This window comes from Denticeps clupeoides, chromosome 12 (genome assembly GCF_900700375.1).
Source record: "Denticeps clupeoides chromosome 12, fDenClu1.1, whole genome shotgun sequence".
Classification (NCBI taxonomy): domain Eukaryota; kingdom Metazoa; phylum Chordata; class Actinopteri; order Clupeiformes; family Denticipitidae; genus Denticeps; species Denticeps clupeoides.
The window spans coordinates 2,229,585-2,249,817 of record NC_041718.1 but is presented as its reverse complement, the minus strand read 5'-3'; the positions used below and the strand labels follow the sequence as shown (position 1 = coordinate 2,249,817).

The 20,233-nt window shown below is 41.0% G+C and overlaps 1 protein-coding gene across 8 annotated transcripts; it reads right to left on the bottom strand.

The window, feature by feature from the left end:
- Window positions 1-732: 732 nt before the first annotated feature.
- Window positions 733-10,017, bottom strand: stau1 (staufen double-stranded RNA binding protein 1). Of its 8 annotated transcripts, none has more exons than XM_028997402.1 (15): window positions 9,810-10,017; window positions 8,728-8,981; window positions 7,020-7,141; window positions 6,569-6,725; window positions 6,171-6,324; window positions 5,862-6,033; window positions 5,202-5,297; window positions 4,774-4,986; window positions 4,531-4,692; window positions 4,295-4,441; window positions 4,132-4,201; window positions 3,369-3,691; window positions 2,140-2,262; window positions 1,867-1,946; window positions 733-1,784 (listed from the first exon to the last, which is right to left on the bottom strand). In XM_028997402.1, exons 2-15 carry the CDS (start codon window positions 8,918-8,920, stop codon window positions 1,709-1,711), a joined length of 2,088 nt encoding a protein of 695 aa, XP_028853235.1. In that variant the 5' UTR covers window positions 8,921-8,981; window positions 9,810-10,017; the 3' UTR covers window positions 733-1,708. The 8 variants fall into 8 exon arrangements, with proteins under 8 accessions (XP_028853235.1, XP_028853240.1, XP_028853237.1 ...); XM_028997407.1 differs by having other exon boundaries at window positions 4,531-4,674; XM_028997404.1 differs by having other exon boundaries at window positions 6,171-6,321.
- Window positions 10,018-20,233: the final 10,216 nt, after the last annotated feature.

Below are 20,233 nucleotides of genomic sequence, written 5' to 3'. Positions count from 1 at the left end.
TTTTGTTCCTTTGGGATGCAAAAATGGCAACAATTAATTCAGCTTTCTTATGCAAACCAAATTGCACCATTTACATTTATAAGAATATTTAGTTGTAGGCTGTAGTGTCAGTGACGTAATGGGGTGTAAATCATTTCTCTCCAGTTTTGTCACCAGCCTTGCTTCTCCGGTGCTTTTGAGGTCATGAGAACATTGTTCAGATACGTACTGGCAGCGATGGCTAAAATGTTGTTGTTGGTGGCTGAGCTCTGATTCATCTTGTTTGAAGAATTATAAAGTTTAGTGTTAAAATATGTATTTTATTATTAGACGCCCTGTGAAGGACATGATGTTCTGTTGCCTTAAAGAACGCTCACACTCACGGTTATGAGACTTACAGGGGATTTCGGACGTGGCACTAAACGTGCCGACTGGTCTCCTGGATGCAAGAACATGAATTTTTCATTTGGCTCCAACAGCTCCGTCCTACTTTGGATAAAATTGTCCGAACGCATTCTTAAGAGTTGTGTGTTACCTCAGAGGTCCAAGCAGAGCTTTATGCAAAAGGTCTTCAACATGAGAGCAGGAGGGTCAAACACGTGCAGTGTTCCACCTCAACTGGTTCTATTCAAGAGCTGTGAGGTAATTAGCAGAGATGTTAATTGTGTGTTAATATTGCACGCTGCTTCCAATATCTTAAAGTATATTTAAAGATTGTTTTTGTATTTCCACTTAGGACTCTCAGAACGTGGCACGTCTATAGAAGCATCTTTATCATACCCACATTATGATTTATTCATTATTGACTCTGCTTTTGACTGTGCACATAACAATGAGACTATAGTTAGAAAGGGTGGTGGCCATATTTCAGTGATTACTGCAATGACCGCACTTCATAATTCTGATTTATCATCTCCCATGAGCTGCTAGTTTTGTCTACCGGATAAGTCAAACATGGAAAGTTACCTACTGACAACTATTCTGTTACACAAATGCACAAAGCCACTCATTTGATTTGTGTCATACAGACACATTTTACTTCCATGGTGAGAGAGCCAACCAGTACATTTAGGGTGGTTCTTCCACAGACATGGAAGAGATGGGCCAGCACAACCGGACAATGCCAGGTTGTGCTGGCCTTTAACTGACACATACAGTGCCCCGTCACGCACAAACAGAGGGTCAAGGAGATGACACCACAGGACACCACCACACAGGCTACATTTAAATTCACAGAGACCCATCCCAACCTGACAAGGGGAAATAGAGAGGCAGAAAGTGGAATAAAAGAACATGAGAAGAGCAAAAAGGTAAATGAAGGAGTTGAGAGTGGGATGTGGCTGGTGGGAGGGTATCTTCTTCAGTCCAACACAGTGATGTGGATGAAAGATCTGCTTGTTTATCGGGGCCACTGTAGTCATTCTGAAGCACTAGAGGAAATCCAAACGGTTTAGCTTGACTATAATCTTCAATGGAATCCAACAGAACCAAAAAAAAAAAAAAGGTTTTTACACATTTACAAAGCAAACCATGCAATTCCGTAAACCATCATAGTAAAGTTAAGGTCATTCTGAATATTCAAACAACAAATGTAATGAATAAATAAACACTTCAACAGCATTAGCGAGGGGAATTTCAGCCCCCTGTTAATCTTGCTGTGAAAAATACTGCTGGGAGACTTGATTTCAAACTTGAGTTTTCTCTAGTGCTTCCGGAGCGGAGCACGCTTCTACACTGTGCCATCGAGGGTCTGTGAGTTAGTTGGTTTAAGCAGCGGGTCAGCTTCTATTTCTTGTTTTGCACACCTACAGAGAAAAAAGATGATTCATTAAGTGCAACCAGATATTAAACTTTCTGTCCTATTCTATTCTGTGCCCCAAAACTGACCCAGAAAGTGGCCCATTGGCTGTTCGCTCACATGGCTGCTGGTCCAGTTCAGAGAGGAGCTTGAGAATGTTCAGTGCCGCCTGGGGAAAACAAAGCAAGCATGTCCCATACCAAAGAACTACAATTTTGAAATTTTTATTGCACTAAGACAGACTTTTTATTAAACAGTCCGTACAGTGCAAGCACTAAAGCTCAGCTACTAGGAATTTGGTAGTAAACTGGTAATGCAAAAGGAACAAATTGCAAATGGACAAAACAAACAACTGTACTCACCATGTCATGGCATGACTCCACATCCTTTCCGATGCCATGGCTGATGAGTGGAGGCTGGGATGAACAATTGATGAGGGATACAAACTCGTTCTTGTTGTTCTTGGGAAAGTCCTTGTACTCAACCTGTTAAAAAAAATTTAATTCAATAGTTTATAATTTATATGTTTATTGACCCAGTTACTATAACAAAATCAAGATTGCTCTGCAGGTTTAAGGAAGCCAAATTTAAGACTTTTTAGACCTTTTAAGGCCACTTTCATCAAAATTAAGACCCTTCACTGGGTTGTCAACTACATTTATTGGCAAACACAGTTTTAATGTATTTGTGGCAAAACAAATAGTCAGAAAGTAACAGAAAGCATTACAGTTGGCAGATTCATCACACGCGTTATACATTCTTGGAAAAACGGGGACCACTTTTCAATATATGTGCAATTGAGAAACGATTTGATAAATGACTGAAATGCTAGAAATTAATTTCCAGCTCTACCCTGCATTCCCTGACTAAAGTCCGGAACACGGCAGGAACGGTTCTCAGATTGAAGTGAGACCGAGCATCCGGTGTCCATGTACTCGTAGTATAACTACTCGTAGTGAACATGGATTAATAATTTAAAGCTTGTTTCATTTGATTTAGAAAAAATAAACAAACAGAGGAGCATACTTTCCCCTCCTAAGTGCTCCTGATTCAGTGAATATCAACGAAATACTTAATATTTCTAATAAAAGAACTCCCAGTCTCAAAAGACGTCCGGCGGTGAGTAGAATTTAGCTGTCTAGATAACCGCAGAAATGCTGTATTGGAGAGTTTCCCAGAGAGGAATTGATTTGGCCTTAAGTCAAATAAGAAAAATAATATTATTAAAAAAAAAAAAAAAAGTGTCATCTGTCTTACTGTCAAGCTGGAGACTTTATAATATAATTATAAAAAGATTTGGCCTAAAATGGGACTAAATGATGCAGGTTTTTAACATTCCAGAATGTGCATTGTTCTAATGAACATTAGTTCTAATGAAAACAATTCTTGGTTTGATTTGAGAATGTTCTGTATTCAATGTAACAATGTGTCTAGGTTAGAGCTAAATCAAACTAAATGCTTAGTTTTACTCTCACTAAATTGGCCTTCCCACTCAATCCTAACTTTCTTAATACTTCATACCACTATAGCATAAAGGTAATTATGTTCATGTAATATGACATTAATATAACTGCGAGCGTGAGGTGTTTACCTGTAACCCCTGCACAGTGGCCAGGTACCCAAGTTGTTCTGAGGGTCTGGTGAGGGGGCCATGGGGGACATGGCCCAGGTTGTTGTTGCTCTTCAGGATGGCCTCAGCCGTGGGCGAGGTGCCCGCGTACAGCAGCTCATTGGCTATCATGGCTGTGACAGTGGCCAGGGCAGGGTTGGGAGCCACTGTGCGCCCATACTCTTTGGCGTGGGGTCCCTGGTTGGCCCCTACAGCCTGGGCCACTTCAGGGACCATGGGCAAAATTCCAGCTGGGAGCTGCTGGTGGCTGAGGAAGGGCAAGCGAAAGTCTTCCTCTTTGGGTACTGCAAGGAACAAAAAAGGAGGTTTTCAGGTGGCATAAAATAATAATGACGTAAATTTGAGAGACATTACCAGAACACAAGTGTAGCCCTGTTTACTTTACTTTACTAATTTACTTTTTTCAATGCATTATGCCAGGATTATGCTGGACAGGCCTGACTGATGACACATCTTGAAAATTCTGCCCAACAATCCCTCTGCATTCGTTACGAGTGATCAAAGTATTTCAGTTGATCTCTGTTGTAATCACATTTGGACCATGCTTCTTACTAAATTTCACATGGAAGATTATCAGAACTTAAATTCAGGAATTCTGACTATAAAACATTTCACCACAAAGAAAAGGCAGGAGCTCAGCTATGCTAGTAATACCCTGCAAAACATGAACATACACAATTATTAGGAGTATAATTAGTCAGAGAAAATGTAGCTTGAGATATACCCCCGTCTTCTGACAAAGCGGGCTCAAAGAAGGTCACTTTGCGGCCATCACCTTGCTTCTTCTGAGGAGGCTTTGTTAGGACACAGATGCAGAAAATTCATTAATCAGGTGAGCGAACAAGGATCTGTACCCAACATTTGCAGTACAATCCTTCAACACCTACCTTCTCCTCCGTTTTTAGTGCAGGTTTTGGGGGCTGTGGCTGAGGCACTCTGAACCCTAACAGCTCCAGCATTTTTTCTGCTGCATTGCGCTTGGCCACCTTTTTACTGGGGCCCATGCCTTCTGCACTCTGTCCTCCCACGGTCACCTGCCAGCCCAAATACAGTGGTGGTGAATACTAATGTCCACAAATAATCTTCATTTCCCTTTTACATATAGCACACAATCCCTTCCAACCTGTATGATGAACTCCCGGCGCCGAGGCAGCCCCCTCTCGGTCAGCAGAATGTACTCCGGTTCCTTCTCCTTCTTGGCCTGCTGGATCTGCGCTAACCGGCTGATGGGGTTCATTCCCTGGCCATACTCAGGACTCGTCTGCAGCTGAGGACATTTTGCGGTCTGATTTTTACCCATGAGCACGATGAGCAGAAATGAACATTAACAAACCACTCACGTTTACTGCCAATCATGACCTCTGACCTTGATGATGGACTTGGATTTCTTCTTTATGCGGGTGGGCATCTTCTCGATTGTGGGCAGTTGGGGCAACACGCGCAGCTCCTCCAGCACAGCGGTGGCTGCCAGCTTTTTTGCAATCTTCTTGCTCTTCCCCTCCCCCTCGCCCGAGAACTCCCCCACCATTACCCGCACAATAAAGCTCTTCATATGAGGGGGGCCGGCCTCCTTTAGCACCTAGAAAGAAGTGGGCAATGGCTGACATCCATAATATACAGTATATGGATTATGGGAAATGAGTCTTGACTCAATTCATTACTTGAATACAAAAATGGCATAAAACCTTTGACAAATCAATTATATGGATGACCGGACTGGTTGGTCCGCTGTGGAGAAGCCGATGGGAGACAATGACTCAAATACCACTTTTTACTTGACACACACAAGCTTACCTCAAAGTTCACAGGCATGTTCCGCTTTAGTGCAATCTCAAAAACTTGGCTAATTTCAGACTTGTTAAGGTTCTCTTCTATTGGTTCTTCATTCATCTGCAAAGACAGTCAGTGTGATGTGATGACATAACATTAATAAGCACTGACTGGAAAAGGGAGTGACTTGGATTACATATGATGACAGTATACTCTGCTTTTAATAATTGGTAGCGTCAAGCTTTCCAAAGTAGAATTTATCTTGGATTTTTAAACTGCCTGCATTTTTTTTTTTTACACCAGACTTTTTGTGTCAGAATTGGTCAGGGATATTATGAGGTTAATCTAACATTACTTGAAAAGGGAGCAGGGTGTACATAAAACAAAACACACAGTTGGTGTGTCAAGGAACACCAGGACTTTCATTCTGAGTAATGTGTTAAAATGGAACTCTAATAAATGTAATAAACAAACTAACACAATATCAAAGAAAACATTTTTCATGGACTAATAAATAATTTGAAAGAAGCATAATAACTCCTCAATAATTAATTAATAATCTAGTTTCCTTCCTAGGTCCTTAGTCAGCAGAATTCAGCAATACCATGAAAGAAAACCAGCATATGCTTTTATTGTACATCTTTAATGCAGCTACTGAATGTCTGTATAATGGCCAGTGTTCACCTCAGGGAGCTGCTGTAGCAGGGGTTCCTTCTGCAGGGTCTTGATTGCCTTGGCAGCAGCATCGTGTTTAGCTGCCTGCCGTGTGCGGCCCTTCCCATGGAACTGCTGCCCCCCGATGGACAACTCCATGTGGTACAGCATCGGTGCCACCGGAGGAAATGGGTAATAATACCTAATCAGGGGTGAGGTTAGTGTCTCTGCGTATTCCATAATGTATCTAATAATTATTAATAAGCTCATTACTTAATTATTTAAAATACAGGCATGTAAACAGGTAAACCAATGTTTTAGACAAATCAGTTTACTTACTGTTGCATGGACCTCACATAGGGACCAGGTGCTCTTATATTGTAGTTGAAACTGGGTCTCATTCCAGGATAGGGGTCTACAGGTTTATAGATGGGCTTCTTGCCCAGTTTCATACAAAGTGCATTCAGTTCCACGGTGTGAGGGATGCTGTCTGCTGACAAAGTTGAAAATGCTATCATTCATAAAGAATCCCACATGCTGCACACAGACAGTATCACACAGTTACCTAGCAACAGATCACAGAAAAATATAACAAAAATCAGTCAGATCACATTTTTGGTGAAAAAAGCAAAAAAAAAAAAAAAAAAGCAACCCGTCTCCAGAATAAAAGATTACAGAAACCCATGATGAAGGCAGCTGTACTTTAGATTAGACTTGCATTCCAACAGACAGCACACCTGAGTTTTTACCGGGATGTCTGGGATTCCGCAGGCTGGGCTTTGGCAGGGCAGTGTGGGACAGGGCAAAGGAAGCTGCAGAGTGCTGGGCCTTTTTTATACTGGTCCCCTCGGCATCCCAGTGCTGATCACCCAGTGTCAGTCGCACAGAGAACGTCTGCAAGCAGCAGGGAAGGGGAGAAGCATTTTATCCACTTAAATGCTTTACAATGTTTTATAGATACATTGATACATTTTAAAATATGAAAAAAAAAAAAAAAAAAAAAAAAATAGGGTTGCTCAGTACCACATGCAGAAACTATTCAGTGAAGTTATTTGAAGGTATTTGAATGGGAATTCGTTTTCCTCAACACAGCCCTGTTTTATATTACATCACCAGCCCATTGAGATGAGAATAGAGCTAATAGCTAGAACAAATTCTGAAATTAGGGCACATATGTCACCTGCTTACCTTACAGTGAGCTGGGCCCTGTTCACTGAGCAGCTTGTATTCTGGTTGGAGCTTGTTGTAACGGGCTAACTCATTCACCAGACACATGGGGGTCTTCTCTTTAGGGTTTGCCATGTTGGAAACTGAATGGAGGGACAAAGCATTTTCAACATTTGTTATCATGTTGTTTTTTATGTGTGCTTGTAAAGGCTGTTGTCTGGTAGGCTGTAAAAAATTAATCATATAATCAATGCATCGCAATATTGCATTGATGGAGTGCAGAACATAATCGATTATATTATTATGACAGCGCTATATAAATTCTTGTTAAATAGTAGTGCCAAGAGTGGCCTAATGGTTAAGGAAGCGGCCAAATAATCAGAAGGTTGCCGGTTCGAATCCCGAGGTGCCACTGAGTAAAGCACCGTCCCCACACACTGCTCCCCGGGTGCCTGTCATGGCTACCCACTGCTCACCAAGGGTGATGGGTTAAAAGCAGTGGACAAATTTCACTGTGTGCTGCTGTGTATCACAATGACAAGCACTTCAATTCACTTTATCACAGCACCCGGTGGCTGTGATGTGTTTTTGCACGACCAATAGAAATCAAGCAAGCGAGTTTTCTTTCTACATGTTTGAGAATGGAGGAAAAACTGTTTTTTGTGTGAGTGTCCAGAGATCTACAACAAAACATTTTTGTCTTATAAGGATTTTAGAAAAACACGCAGATTTCAGCGCATTCAGTCTGAAAGCTGCTTTAGATTTTTTTTTTCCAAAGTGTCCACACAGTACAGGTGTACAGATAATAAAAATAATGTTAATAGAAAGGTATTAGACATTAAAATAAAGGATTGTTCTATAAATCAGGTCTATGTCACATCAAACTGTTTACAATTACAAATGTTATTTAATTTAATCTTGAACGAAATCTTTGTATTGTTCTCTTTCGAAGTGATTGCCTTTAACTTTTTTCAAAAGAAAACGGCTCATTTCTATGCTGTGACTCAGTTGATAAAACATTGAAAAACAGATGTAAAGTGTAAAGTGAAAGTAAAGTGAATGTCACATGTGATACACAGCAGCACAGCACACAGTGCACACAGTGAAATTTGTCCTCTGCATTTAACCCATCACCCTGAGTGAGCAGTGGGCAGCCATGACCGGCGCCCGGGGAGCAGTGTGTGGGGACGGTGCTTTGCTCAGTGGCACCTTGGCGGATCGGGATTCGAACCGGCAACCTTCTGATTACGGGGCCGCTTCCTTAACCGCTAGGCCACCACTGCTTTTACTTATTGTTTACTTATTCACTATTGATTTGTATAACAGTAGAACAATAATGTCAGTTTAGATCTTTACATTCTTTCACCGCAGTGAAATTAAAAGTTATTTGTGGTTACAGGCATCTTAGAATCTTGGAAGAGATTAATACAAACACTTTTCTGCTCATTGTAGCAATCAAAGCATCCACATTGGTGTACGAGACCTTAACTCTTGTATTTGAAACATCATGTGACCATGTAGAAAAATGATGGCATGCATCATGATGCATCAAAATCAAGGCACTGATATTCATAATCAAATTATGATACCAGTGAAGGTTCACACTTCTATTGCAAAAGTCTTACAGTAACAGTAATCGAATAATCAATTAATCAATATAGATAGATGTGTTTGTGTTTTTTTGTCCTGGGAGCTCCTCAGTTAGATATTTGACCAAACTTCTACTCACCTGTATGGTTGCTGAAGGGCGTGGCCGAAGCAGAAGGTAAGGCGGAGCTCCGCAGGGGGTGACTGGCACTCTCTGACGGGAGGGTGGGGGCTCCAGCACAGGGAATGCTGAACCCAGGCTGGGGTGGGGCCATCTGCAGGGGGGCGGGGCTGGACAGGGGGTTGCCTGGAGACTGGAACTGAAGCTGTGACATACTGGTGTGCTAGTCGGGGCGTGAAGCAGGAGGCCACAAACAACTGCAAGAATGGGTATGCCTGTGCCAGAGAACAAAAAAAGGGACAGAGAGAGAGAGTTGATTAATCTCCTTTTTACAAAAGAACTTCCATGACTTTTCAATGACTCAAAGGCAAATTTTCATGACCAAAAGTTATCTGAAATGTGGTGGGAAAAAAAATCAGGTTCGGGTTGTAGATAATCAGCTCTCAAAGAACTACGTACTTCATATTATGCATTCATATTTCAATCAGATTCCAATTACTTTTCCATTACTTTATATGTTTATTTCATATTCCAAAACTTTTCAAGGCCTTTTCAAATTCCCACGCCTTTTCCAGGTTTTTAAATGACCGTAGGAACCCTGTGTATGAAAACGGAGCATCATTTTATACAAAGCAACGCACAGCATTTAATGAAACCCTTAATATCTATAACGTATCACCAAAGAAAGTGTTAAGATCTATCAACTTACAACAGTTCAGTCCAGCATGATATTCAGAACTGAACATTTTACACGTGACATAAAAACGCCTTCACTCCACACGGCACCCAGAGGAAAATGCGGAGCTGCCACGGCTACTGGCGACATGAGCAGCCAGACAGCGAATCGACCAGTTCGAATCCGACTCCTCGCTAATGAACATTTTCAGGCGGCGGAGGCGCGGAGCCCGTGACTGCTGGGAGTGTGAAGGCCGGCAGCTGTACCGTCGTCGGCCGTCACCCTTCGCTTTTAGTTGCACTTCGCGGCTCGCTTTTGTGAAAGACACCGGGGGGGGGGACCGCAGCGTGCAGCGTCGGGCGCGGGAATGATGCGGGGCTACCTGGCCGGCTAGCTAACGCGACAAAACAGTGCGAACGAGCCTCACCTCGGTACGATTCGGTCCAGTCGCGCCGGCGGGGGTCGTGTTTTCACTCCATGTAAGAAATGTTTTGTGTTCGCTTATCTCTCCCGACGTGGAGGGCTCTGGCAATGGTTGCTGTGGGTGTTTTTTAGGGGGTGAATTTACTGGCGAATATATGGCGAGGAAAAGGCACAGACAGGGCAAACACTAAAGAGAATAGCCGAATTTCGACCGCCCCTTTCAGGAAGTGACGTCACGGCCGAGCGTGGAAAACGTCGTTACCGTCTCCCCATATTTAAACGTGGACGAGACTAAATGCAGTAGACTAGTTCTGCATTACATTTATATATATATATTAGTACAGGCCAAAAGTTCTCATTCAATGTGTTTTCTTTATTTTCATGACCATTTACGTTGGTAGATTCTTACTGAAGGCATCAAAACTATGAATGAACTCATGTGGAGTTATGTGTGTTTGAGCACTGTTACACCACAGTCCAACCATTTTCATAATTGTAACAGAGACCTCACCTTTCACAGGTCGTCCCCTGTTGAACAGTCATTTTGATACATTCCTCTCACCCTGGATCTCCGTGTGCAAAATCTCAGCTGTGCTACAAAAATAACTCAGGACATCGTGCCCGATGTCTTCAACGAATGCTGCAAATAAGCTCCTATTTTCAGCATTAGGTGTCATTAGGCCATGAAAGACATTGGCCATAATTCCATTTCTGGTCTTTATCACAAGAATAACACTAAACTGGTGAAGCTAATCACATGGACTGATTTTGTTACAATGACACCGGCCAAAGAGTGAATATATTAGGTGGTGCTACAACTGCACATAGGGGAAGACACACAATTGTAAGTCGCTTTGTAAGTCGCTTTGGATAAAAGCGTCTGCCAAATAAAGTAAAGTAAAGTAAAGTAAAGTAAATGTACATACAATGTATGTACAAGACATACAACAAGTGCACAGAGAGACTGAGAGACAGATATACATTTATGAGTATAAATAAATATAGATTACAAATAAGCACTAAAAATATGTATGAAGTAATGTAGTAATGGCTACTACTCACTGTAAGAGGTTCTGGCGAAATGCCATAGATGTAAATAAAGTGAAGTGACTGTCGTTGTGAAACACTTCAGCACAGCAAAATGTGTCCTCTGCATTTAACCCATCAGTTTACTGAGCAGTGTGTGGGGATGGTACTTTGCTCAGTAACACCTCAGTGGCACCTTGGCAGCTCGGGATTCGAAACGGCAACCTTCCAATTACGGGTCCGCTTCCTTACCCGCTAGGCCACCACGGCTTTTTAAAGATAAAAAAATATATATTGCAAAGATATAAAGACCTGATTGACTGGTCAAATTGTGATTTTGAACAGTTAAGTTGCTGTGGTAATGACAGTGGTGTATAACCAAAGGTAGGAGGTGTAATTTTTTTTTCTTATGTCATCATGCATGCGCCTTTGAATCACTTACTAGCTTGTTACAGGGCTAATTATCTCTGCTTGATCAATTTGTATGTTAATTATGGTAGGCCATTTTTGGTAAAACGCAGCCACTCATTAAGCCACTCATTAAGACAGTACCACTTAATGCCAGTAGATGTCAGTGTAATAAAGCAAGCTACACAGTGAGCTCTTGTGAGTGGAGGCTCTGTATTTTATGTGTGTGTTGTGTCCGAATCCTGCGAATGTTCACTCTATTGAGCTTCATATAGTGAAAATGTTGTTAATATATTTTCCATAGCACACTGCAGAGTGAAAAAGCTGATGTACTGGCACTATGGCTATAGAAAATTTACATAACAAGGGGTGAGAACCATATAGCTGAAACTGAAATTTACATTGAAATATACAAGTTTCTTTTAGCATGTTCTACTGGCAAAAATATGTATTCTTAATATTTTTAAAGAAACAGTTGCAGGTGGTGCAAATAAGGCTATTTCCGACATTTAAAAATGTAGTAAATAACTGTTTTTGAATAAAATGTAATTATTGTTCTTTATCTATACTGTCATCCATTTCCACCACTTGATATATAGGACAACCATTGTTGGTTAATGCGAAATTAAAATAAAAATACAAACTTTCAGATTTGAACACACTCCCCACAAGCCCATTAGTTTCCAGCAATTATTTCATACTGTTAAGTAAATAACCTTTCGTATTAAATTAATTCTCAATAAGAAGCTCTGCTCTTAGAAAGGGATGTGTTCATTCTTGGCAGGCAAGACTATGGTCTCCCTAGCTGCCAGTCAGCATAAAACACATTTACGATAGGTTCAAAGAACACAGGCCTGAAATTATTAGATCACTTAGGCTGGGTCATCTGAGACTGTAAATGGAGAAATTGTATTGCTAACTACTCGTTTTTTCTTTAACCAAAGATATCGCATCCGATTGTATTTCGCAATTTTATTAAGAGCATGTGTTCCCATCATAGTTCCTATTCAAAAATCTTTTTCATTTTACTTAACAGAACCTTGCTGATGCCTATTGGCTGGAGGTGGAATAATACAGATCACCACATCTACTTCTGTATAAATCTACCTTCAAATCTTAAAAAGTTAATATTTATTCTCCTGGCTGATAACATATTTTTATTAAAAAACTTATACTGCACTTTATTTACTCTATTTATACATAAAATCGTTTTACCTCCTTAAAGCATGTTGAATGACCTGTGATTATGAAAACGTGATGAACAAGTAAACGTGACTTGATTTTGCTGGACTCTCATTTTGCTCCACAGTCTGAAGGCAATAAATGATGGAGGTGGTCCCCATGAGTTTTTGCAGATACATGACAGACGACAGAGGAACACAGCACCAGGGAGGTTAAAACATTCTTTATCCACTACAGTTCACTGTTTATTCTGGCCCAGTTCCTATAACACAAGCTAATATTTATATTTTATGATCAGTGAGAAAAGGTTTTCTTTCATATCTGCACATTCCATTATCAGGAGCTCTATATTTATCATGCTAAGTTAAGATATGCCAAAAGAAGACATATTTATTTTGTCAAATATATGACCTATGTGGAATTTAACACAACAACTCTAAGTCATTGTAAATTTAATACATTAAACACAACTGTTACTATAGTAACCCACATGCATTTGGATTCAAAAGTGAGTGCAAGGACCATGATCAAGGATGGGATTTTTTAAATTGTGGCAAGATCTCTAGTCTTAACATTATCTTAGCCTCCATTATCTGGTTCACAATAATAGAATTATTTGACACATTCCTGTTGTTTTTATTACATCAGACAATGGCTTTGTGCAAGCACAACCCCCACCTTGTCAGGATCCGGTCCGAAATGGGGGTTACTCCGGTCCAGGATCCGGACCGGAGTTTAATTGTTGTCCTGTGTAATGTTCCCTAATCGTTCTCACCTGTGTTAATTGTATAAAGCTGCCCTGTTCGTTTCTGTCCGCTGTCAGGTCTTTAAAGTTATGTTCCGTGTTCACCAGTGTCTACGTCTCGGATGTCTCCCCTGTCTTGTGCTTCACTAATTAAACCCCAGTTTCGTGATGTCAGGTGAAAGCGTCCTTCATTCTTCGTTCCTCGTCACTCCTCGTCATCCTCTCCGTTCACCCGCCGCGTCATGCCCGCATGGACGTGACACACCTGTGGACGTTGGGCCCTCATACCATCCTCGTGGAGTCTGTTTCTGACTCTGCCAGTGCTCCTCCTTTTCCTCCTTGCACAAAGGTGGAGGTAGTGGTTCTGTTGCTGGGTTGTTGCCCTCCTATGGCCTCCTCCACGTCTCCTGGTAGCAGTCCTAGTTTGGCTTGTGTTTTGATTTGTTTTTTTCACTTGGGTCTTTCGATTCATGTACGTCGTGATGGAAGGATTGGCCTTATGGACGGACTCAGTGAACATCCCTCTCCCTGGAGAGGAGAACTCGATGACAGTGTAACTGGAAGCCGAGATCTGTGTGCTTTACGCTGCTACCATTCAGTCCTAAAAGCACCTGGACCACTGAGCAGCTGCGTGGAACATGTACTGTTCTTGGAGCAGCAGTCAACAAGACACGCTTGACCCCCCACCACATCAGCCACGCCCCCAACGACCATGTCCCTAAAACCTGAAAATCCTTGTTCAGTGGTAAAACTCCCTGATCAGTATTACTGTGCTCCTGATTGATTTTTTCATTTCATTTGGACACTGACTGCAACGCTGTGGAAGAGTGGAAGTACTGGCAACATACGAATGCCTCCTAATTCACTTCCAAGCATACACAACTCGGTTCCTTAAAAAGAAGCGGGTGAGTGTCCACCCCAACTGGTACAGCAGAGTTTGCTCTGGAGGTTCATACTGTGGTACTATAGAGCAGGTGGAATGAGGTAGTGTTCTGCCAGCTTCTTCTTCATGGTGTCATTTTCTATACTTACAGTATACTTATTTCTACCACAAAATGGCTTATGGTCAGTGGTGGCCTAGCAGGTAAGTAAGCGGCCCCGTAATCAGAATGTTGCCGGCTCGAATCCCACTGAGGTGCCACTGAGCAAAACACCGTCCCCACACGCTGCTCCTCGGGTGCCTGTCATGGATGCCCACTGCTCACCAAGGGTGAAGGTTAAAAGCTTTTGTGTGCACCGTGTGCTGTGCTGCAGTGTTTCATAATGACAATCACTTTACTTTCACTTATCATCAGTCTCCCCTGAGTGACATGCACCAGGTAAGATGACAGTTAGCAAAGAGTCCTCAAAGCAAAGAAGTCCTGAAGTCCTGGTGCTGGGTTCTGTTACAACCCTGGCCTCGCTGCCTCATTCACTGTCTTCAGCCTATTGATCTCTCACAAGTCTTGTTGCTTTTGAGTCGCAATCCCTGTTTAGTGTGTGGTTTGCTTTGTTTTTGTTACTCTTATGAACAGCCCTTCATATTCACCTAAATCTCTCATTTTAAACTACTGCCTCCAGAAACATCTGCCGTATAGACATGTTGTTGAATGGATCTAAATGTTCATAATGTTAATTCTGCTTGTAGTACCCTGCTAGAGTCTACTGGGCAAAAGGTAACTAAAGTCATATTAATACACTTCCAGCATTGAAATCATGGCCTGAGAAATTTCAGATTGTCTGACTGGGTAAAAGGTGAATGCTGCATTGTGTGAAACCAACACAGTCCCAGTCCTATTTGTGTATTTATTCATCTTCTTGCATGCCGTGTGAAATGCATTCTGTAAGTGTTCGTTTGTTAGCATTAGGCCACGCTCTGTATTTACAGGTCAACTGGTTATTTTCCCCAGGCCTAAATTGTGAAAATGAAGCTAAGATGAGACTAACCTACAGTGTATTGCAATATTTTAATGTACTATATATAATGTAGCAAAAACAGCTTGTCATATGCAGTAACCTGAATAGAGTCCACCTGGGTGTTTTTCAGGTCTGGGAGCTTCCCCAGTTCGATTGTAAGTCTGCCAAAAGCAAGAATGATTCCAAGAAAACATCAATGAAAAATGAGCCAGGACAAGTGTGTAAAGTGCTGAAAATAATTCAAAGTCCATCATTAAAAAAGGAAAAAAATTTAAACGTGGAGCAACTGTGAATATGTCGACAATATGGCTGCTCTCCAAAACGTCTGGGCCAACTCCATAATCTCAGAGCTGTACTCCTACATCAACACTAAACAACTCCACAAGGTGCAAACGCTGCAGGCACTATTTTCAAACTGGTGCTAAGCACAGTGTGACGTGTTCGCTAGTGTAAGGTCATAGGGATTTACCTAAATAGACAAAACAAGAAAGAAACATAGTCTTTAATGCACATTCAAGGAAGTGGTGTGTGTGATAGCTGTCAGTCAAGTGCTCGGCATCAGAAATATTTGCACATCAACAAAAAGGATTATTTGTTTATCTTCATTATGTAAATCCCAAGGGTGACGTTTGACTTCTCACTAGGGAATTAGCCCCTTGCTTAGTGGGCAGTTTAAAAATAGTGCCCTTCATGTCACATTATTGTAGTAAAGATATTCAACAAAATTTATTTTGCACTTTCTAACAATATGCTGTTAATAAAGGTTATATAATGTCTATGTTCTCAATTTACCTTTTAAATGTAGGTGTACTTTTTGCAATGCAGCAGTGCTAATCAATCTAATCAGTAATCAGTGACAATTTTATGAATCATGATTGCAGTGAATTTGAGATTTATACTTACTTGCAGTTAATTTGTCATCTGTGTTCATTTCTTAATACAGTCTGTTGCAAGAGCTCAGCTTTGGGGTTCACATGTACACATACCGCTAAAATGAACTAATATTTCTTTATAATAATAAATAAAGTGAAGTGATTGTTACTTGTGATGCACAGCACACACAGTGAAATTTGTCCTCTGCATTTAACCATCACCCTGAGTGAGCAGCCATGACAGGAGCCCAGGGAGCAGTGTGTGGTGACAGGGCTTTGCTCAGTGGCAACTTGGCGAACCGGGATTCGAACCAGCAACCTTCTGATTACAGGGCTGCTTCCTTAACCACTAGGCCACGACTGATATTAGGTTGACACAAATATTATCATGAATAACCTCCTTCCCTTTGTCACATCCATCATTAAGAAGTCCATTATAGTTGGTCTTATTTTTAAAATGGTTAAATTAATTTTAGTTATTAAGAAATCCATCTCCACAAACAAAATAAAACCAGTCCTATTCCATCCTTTTTTCTCTAAAATGCTAGATTGCACCATCTTCAATCAGGACTCCAACACCACCTTACTCAGAGCAACCATCATGATCCAAATAGGTCTGATTTCAAAACTTCTCACTCCACAGATACTAGTCTCCTGGCTGCTTCAAAAAAACTACATGCTGTCATCAGTCCTAATCCTTCTGGAATTTTAGGCAGCATTTGACACTGTCAACCTCAAGACATTCTTGACCATGCTTAGGGGCTTTGGAATTAGAGGATTTACATGGCAGAGGATCTGGAGGACAGATCTTATCAGGTGACATGGAAAGGGACCACATCTGCTCTTCACAAACCCTCTACTGGTGTCCCTCAGGGCTCAGTGCTTGGTCCTCTCCTGGTCTGCCTCTACACCAAATCTCTTGGTGAGGTAATATCTAGGCCTATCGCAATACACTAATGATCATTTTTCCAGTTTTCATTTTCAAAATCATTTTCATTTGCATGCTTGTTTGTGTGTATGTGGGGATCTGCGCATGCACTCAGATTCCCTTCACTATGCATTCATGGAACAAGTGCTTTAATTACTTTGTAAAACACTGTGGGATTAGCTGTGTGGTAAACGTTGTTAAGTGTGAGAAATGGCATGTGTGGTGTGTGAGTGTGTGAACTTGCTGAAATGCCTGATACAGACTCTCTTCTAATTTAAGGTGCTGGGCAACTTTCTGAACCCCAAATGAGGGATACTTTCTTGCATGTGCATGCAGAGCAAGTGACCAACAATAATGGAAATTGCATGGTTTTATAATATAAATCTACACATTTCGCAGTGTAAAAGGACAAGCCACTACTGTACTTTTTCTCCTTTTTTTGAAATAGCACTAGAACCATATATGCTAGGACTGAAGCTGTCCCTGATGGGACAAATCAAAATCCCCCATATTTTGGGATGTCCTGGATAATTCGGGACGATGGGAATGTTATAGCTCACTGTGCTTTTGACGGTATGCCACGTTTTCAAAATAAACATTCAAATGTAATGATTGGGTAATATTTCGAAATGATGCATCCTGTCTAATACTTAGTGAGGGGAAGAGCAACTGTATTATTTAGCATTTTCACAATTTATGGGCTGCACCTCTTTTTATTTGTTGTTAGCTAGCACTTCATGTTTACAAAGGTCCTACCTGGCAGTATTGCTTGTTTTCCCTATCTGAGTCTAATGTTTCATATTTTAAGGGTGGTTTTGTTTACAGAGACTTCATAGTAGATTAGTGGTCACCTAACACTATATCTGAAGTTTCTGTCCGAAATTTAGCCATGGTGCAGAATTACAACCACTTTACGCCGTTCCGGTGTGTGTAGCTTTAAATGATAATGAGGAGGAGAGAGGTTGGACGAGGAGAAGTGTGGCCAATGGAAGTGCATGGGCATTTCGGAAATGATGTCATAAACACTTCCTGATCAGTAAAAAACAGGAAGAAAAAAGGAAGGGACAGGAAGAAAACAGAAAAAAATAATTAATTAACCCACTGGTTCTTCAGAGTCTCACATGAAGCAGTAAAGCAGAATGACCAAAGCATGCTTTATACAGTGGGTACAAAAAGTATTCAGACCCCCTTAATTGATTCACTATTTGTTACATTGCATTGATTAGCTTAAATAACTTACGTTCATTTTTTCCCTCATTAATGTACACACAGCACCCCAAATTGACAGAAAAACACAGAATTGTTAACATTCTTGTAGATTTATTAACAAAAAAAAAACTGAAATATCACATGGTCTTAAATATCCTGTACATATCGCCATTTCTAGCCACTGCAGGACCATAGACAGTCTAAAGGAACTGATATTAAATGTTAAATAATCCCACAAAGTGAAATTTTCTTAATAGGGCACTTTTAACATTTTAACATTTTATTCATTGTTTTTGCTTGTTTTGTTGACAAACGTTTCATTTATTAATGTCTTCCAGTTCCAGTGTAACATGTTCTTTAGAAATTAAAGTTTATTGATCGTTGAAAGGGTGTACTTGCGTTAATATGCCATTATCATTATATCAGTTGAAAATGGTCTCACAAAAACAATATTATTGTTTATCATATTTACTCTTGAGACAATTTATCGTCCAGCAAATTTTGTTATTATGACACCCAACTGTTCTCTTTTACACCATCTGATGCACACCTGTTCAACAAAAGTTCTGGTAGTTGCCTAGCGGTAGACCTGTGATTTGAAGACCACAGGTTCAAATTCACAAACTGTTAAGGTGCTACTGTCGGTATCCTTGAGCATTTGTCCATTTTTATCAACACGGGCTAATAAGATACTTGTCCGATCTCTGGTCATCTCCAGACTAGGCTGTAACTCACTCCTGGCTGGTCTGCCTCTTAGTGCTACTCAAGCATGCAGCATGAGTTGCTTCACCCACACCACTCCACTGCTACATTTCCTCCAATGGTTTCCTGTAGCTGCCCCCGCATCAGATTCAAAATACCGATGCTTGCCCACAAAGTCAAGGAAGGGTCACACCCTCCTACCTCAGATCTCTCACTCCTCGTTCTGCACCTCGATCTCGCCGATCCTCCAGTACTGCTCCACTGGTAGCGTCATCTGCCAAGGTACCAGGAAAGCATTAATCTAGGCTCCTAGGTGGTGGAAAGAACTTCTACTAGTTGTTCAAACTCAAGGAAAAAAAAGTGCTCTTTTGCAAATAAAAAAAGGTTTGGCTTTGAGTTATTAAGTTAATGGTATTTACAGTGAACCAACTGAGTGATTTGAATGATGCCATTTCAAAGCACTTATGTCAGTCGCTCTGAATAATAGCTTTTATTAGCTTTATTTAATAGCTTTATTTTTTAAATAAAAGGGTTGGAATTTTGGCATAATGAACTTTGTGGGCAACAAATTCAAAGTTGGTAAAGGCTGTGTAGTACAATTCTATTTCACAAAAGACCTGTTAGGTGAAGATCCTGGCTGTGCCCAGGCAGCCACCTCCCTCTTCCCTCTGTTTCCCTCTGGTTGGACTGAAGACGTGTGTAGCCTGGCTGTTTGGATCCATTAAGTGCACCCCTGTTGCTGTCTGTCAGGATCAGTTTCTGCTCGGTCGGCCCCGCTGTCTCCTAACTTCAGTCTATGCCCCAGTGATCCCTGCTCTAGCTGCAGGAAACTTCCACTGCTCACATCAACATGGATTACACACACATACGCACACACACTGTACTTCCTTTTCCACTCCAGCTGCCATTTACTCTAGACCACCTCCCTAGATGATAAGGAACAGCAAGTGTTTTTTAAGGTTAATCAGCCCCACTTGAAGGGAGTCAATTGAGCTTGAATGAAGAAGCTGCTTTTGGCATGACATGCTATACTGTGCCAGGTTGCTGACTGGTGCCATGCAAGATTGAGTCCATGAGTGGGTGTTGGATCTCTTTTTGAATATAAAGGTTTAAGAATATATAAAAAGATCCCTGTGTGGATTGCAACTGGACAAAATGCAAACTAACAAAAAATGCAAAGCAAACCAATGCATAAAAGAAGTAATGTGTGCATAACGCTGAACAAATAATTGGTTTACTGCCACTAAAAAATCTCATGTTCATTTCACAGAGAGATTAAAAGCTGTAATATGTCATTGATTTCTAATGGTTTGAAGTATTCACCACTAGTTTCAATTATTTATGGAAGCACAAGAGAGAACTCTGCAGCAAGCTGACAGAAAAAAATGCCTTTGAAAAATGGCTCTGCACTGAAGACAAGATGACAAGGTTTTAATTCTCGACTCAAGTCATCAGCAATC

What these genes read in the sequence shown, in the direction of transcription:
- stau1 (XM_028997402.1), bottom strand. Translation starts at nt 8,920, where the DNA reads ATGTCACAGCTTCAGTTCCAGTCTCCAGGCAACCCCCTGTCCAGCCCC. An exon ending in AATCCAAGTCCATCATCAAG is followed by an intron (nt 4,693 to 4,773) that starts GTCAGAGGTCAT and finishes GGTAAAAATCAG; the next exon opens with ACCGCAAAATGTCCTCAGCT. An exon ending in GCCAATGGGCCACTTTCTGG is followed by an intron (nt 1,785 to 1,866) that starts GTCAGTTTTGGG and finishes TTTTCTCTGTAG; the next exon opens with GTGTGCAAAACAAGAAATAG.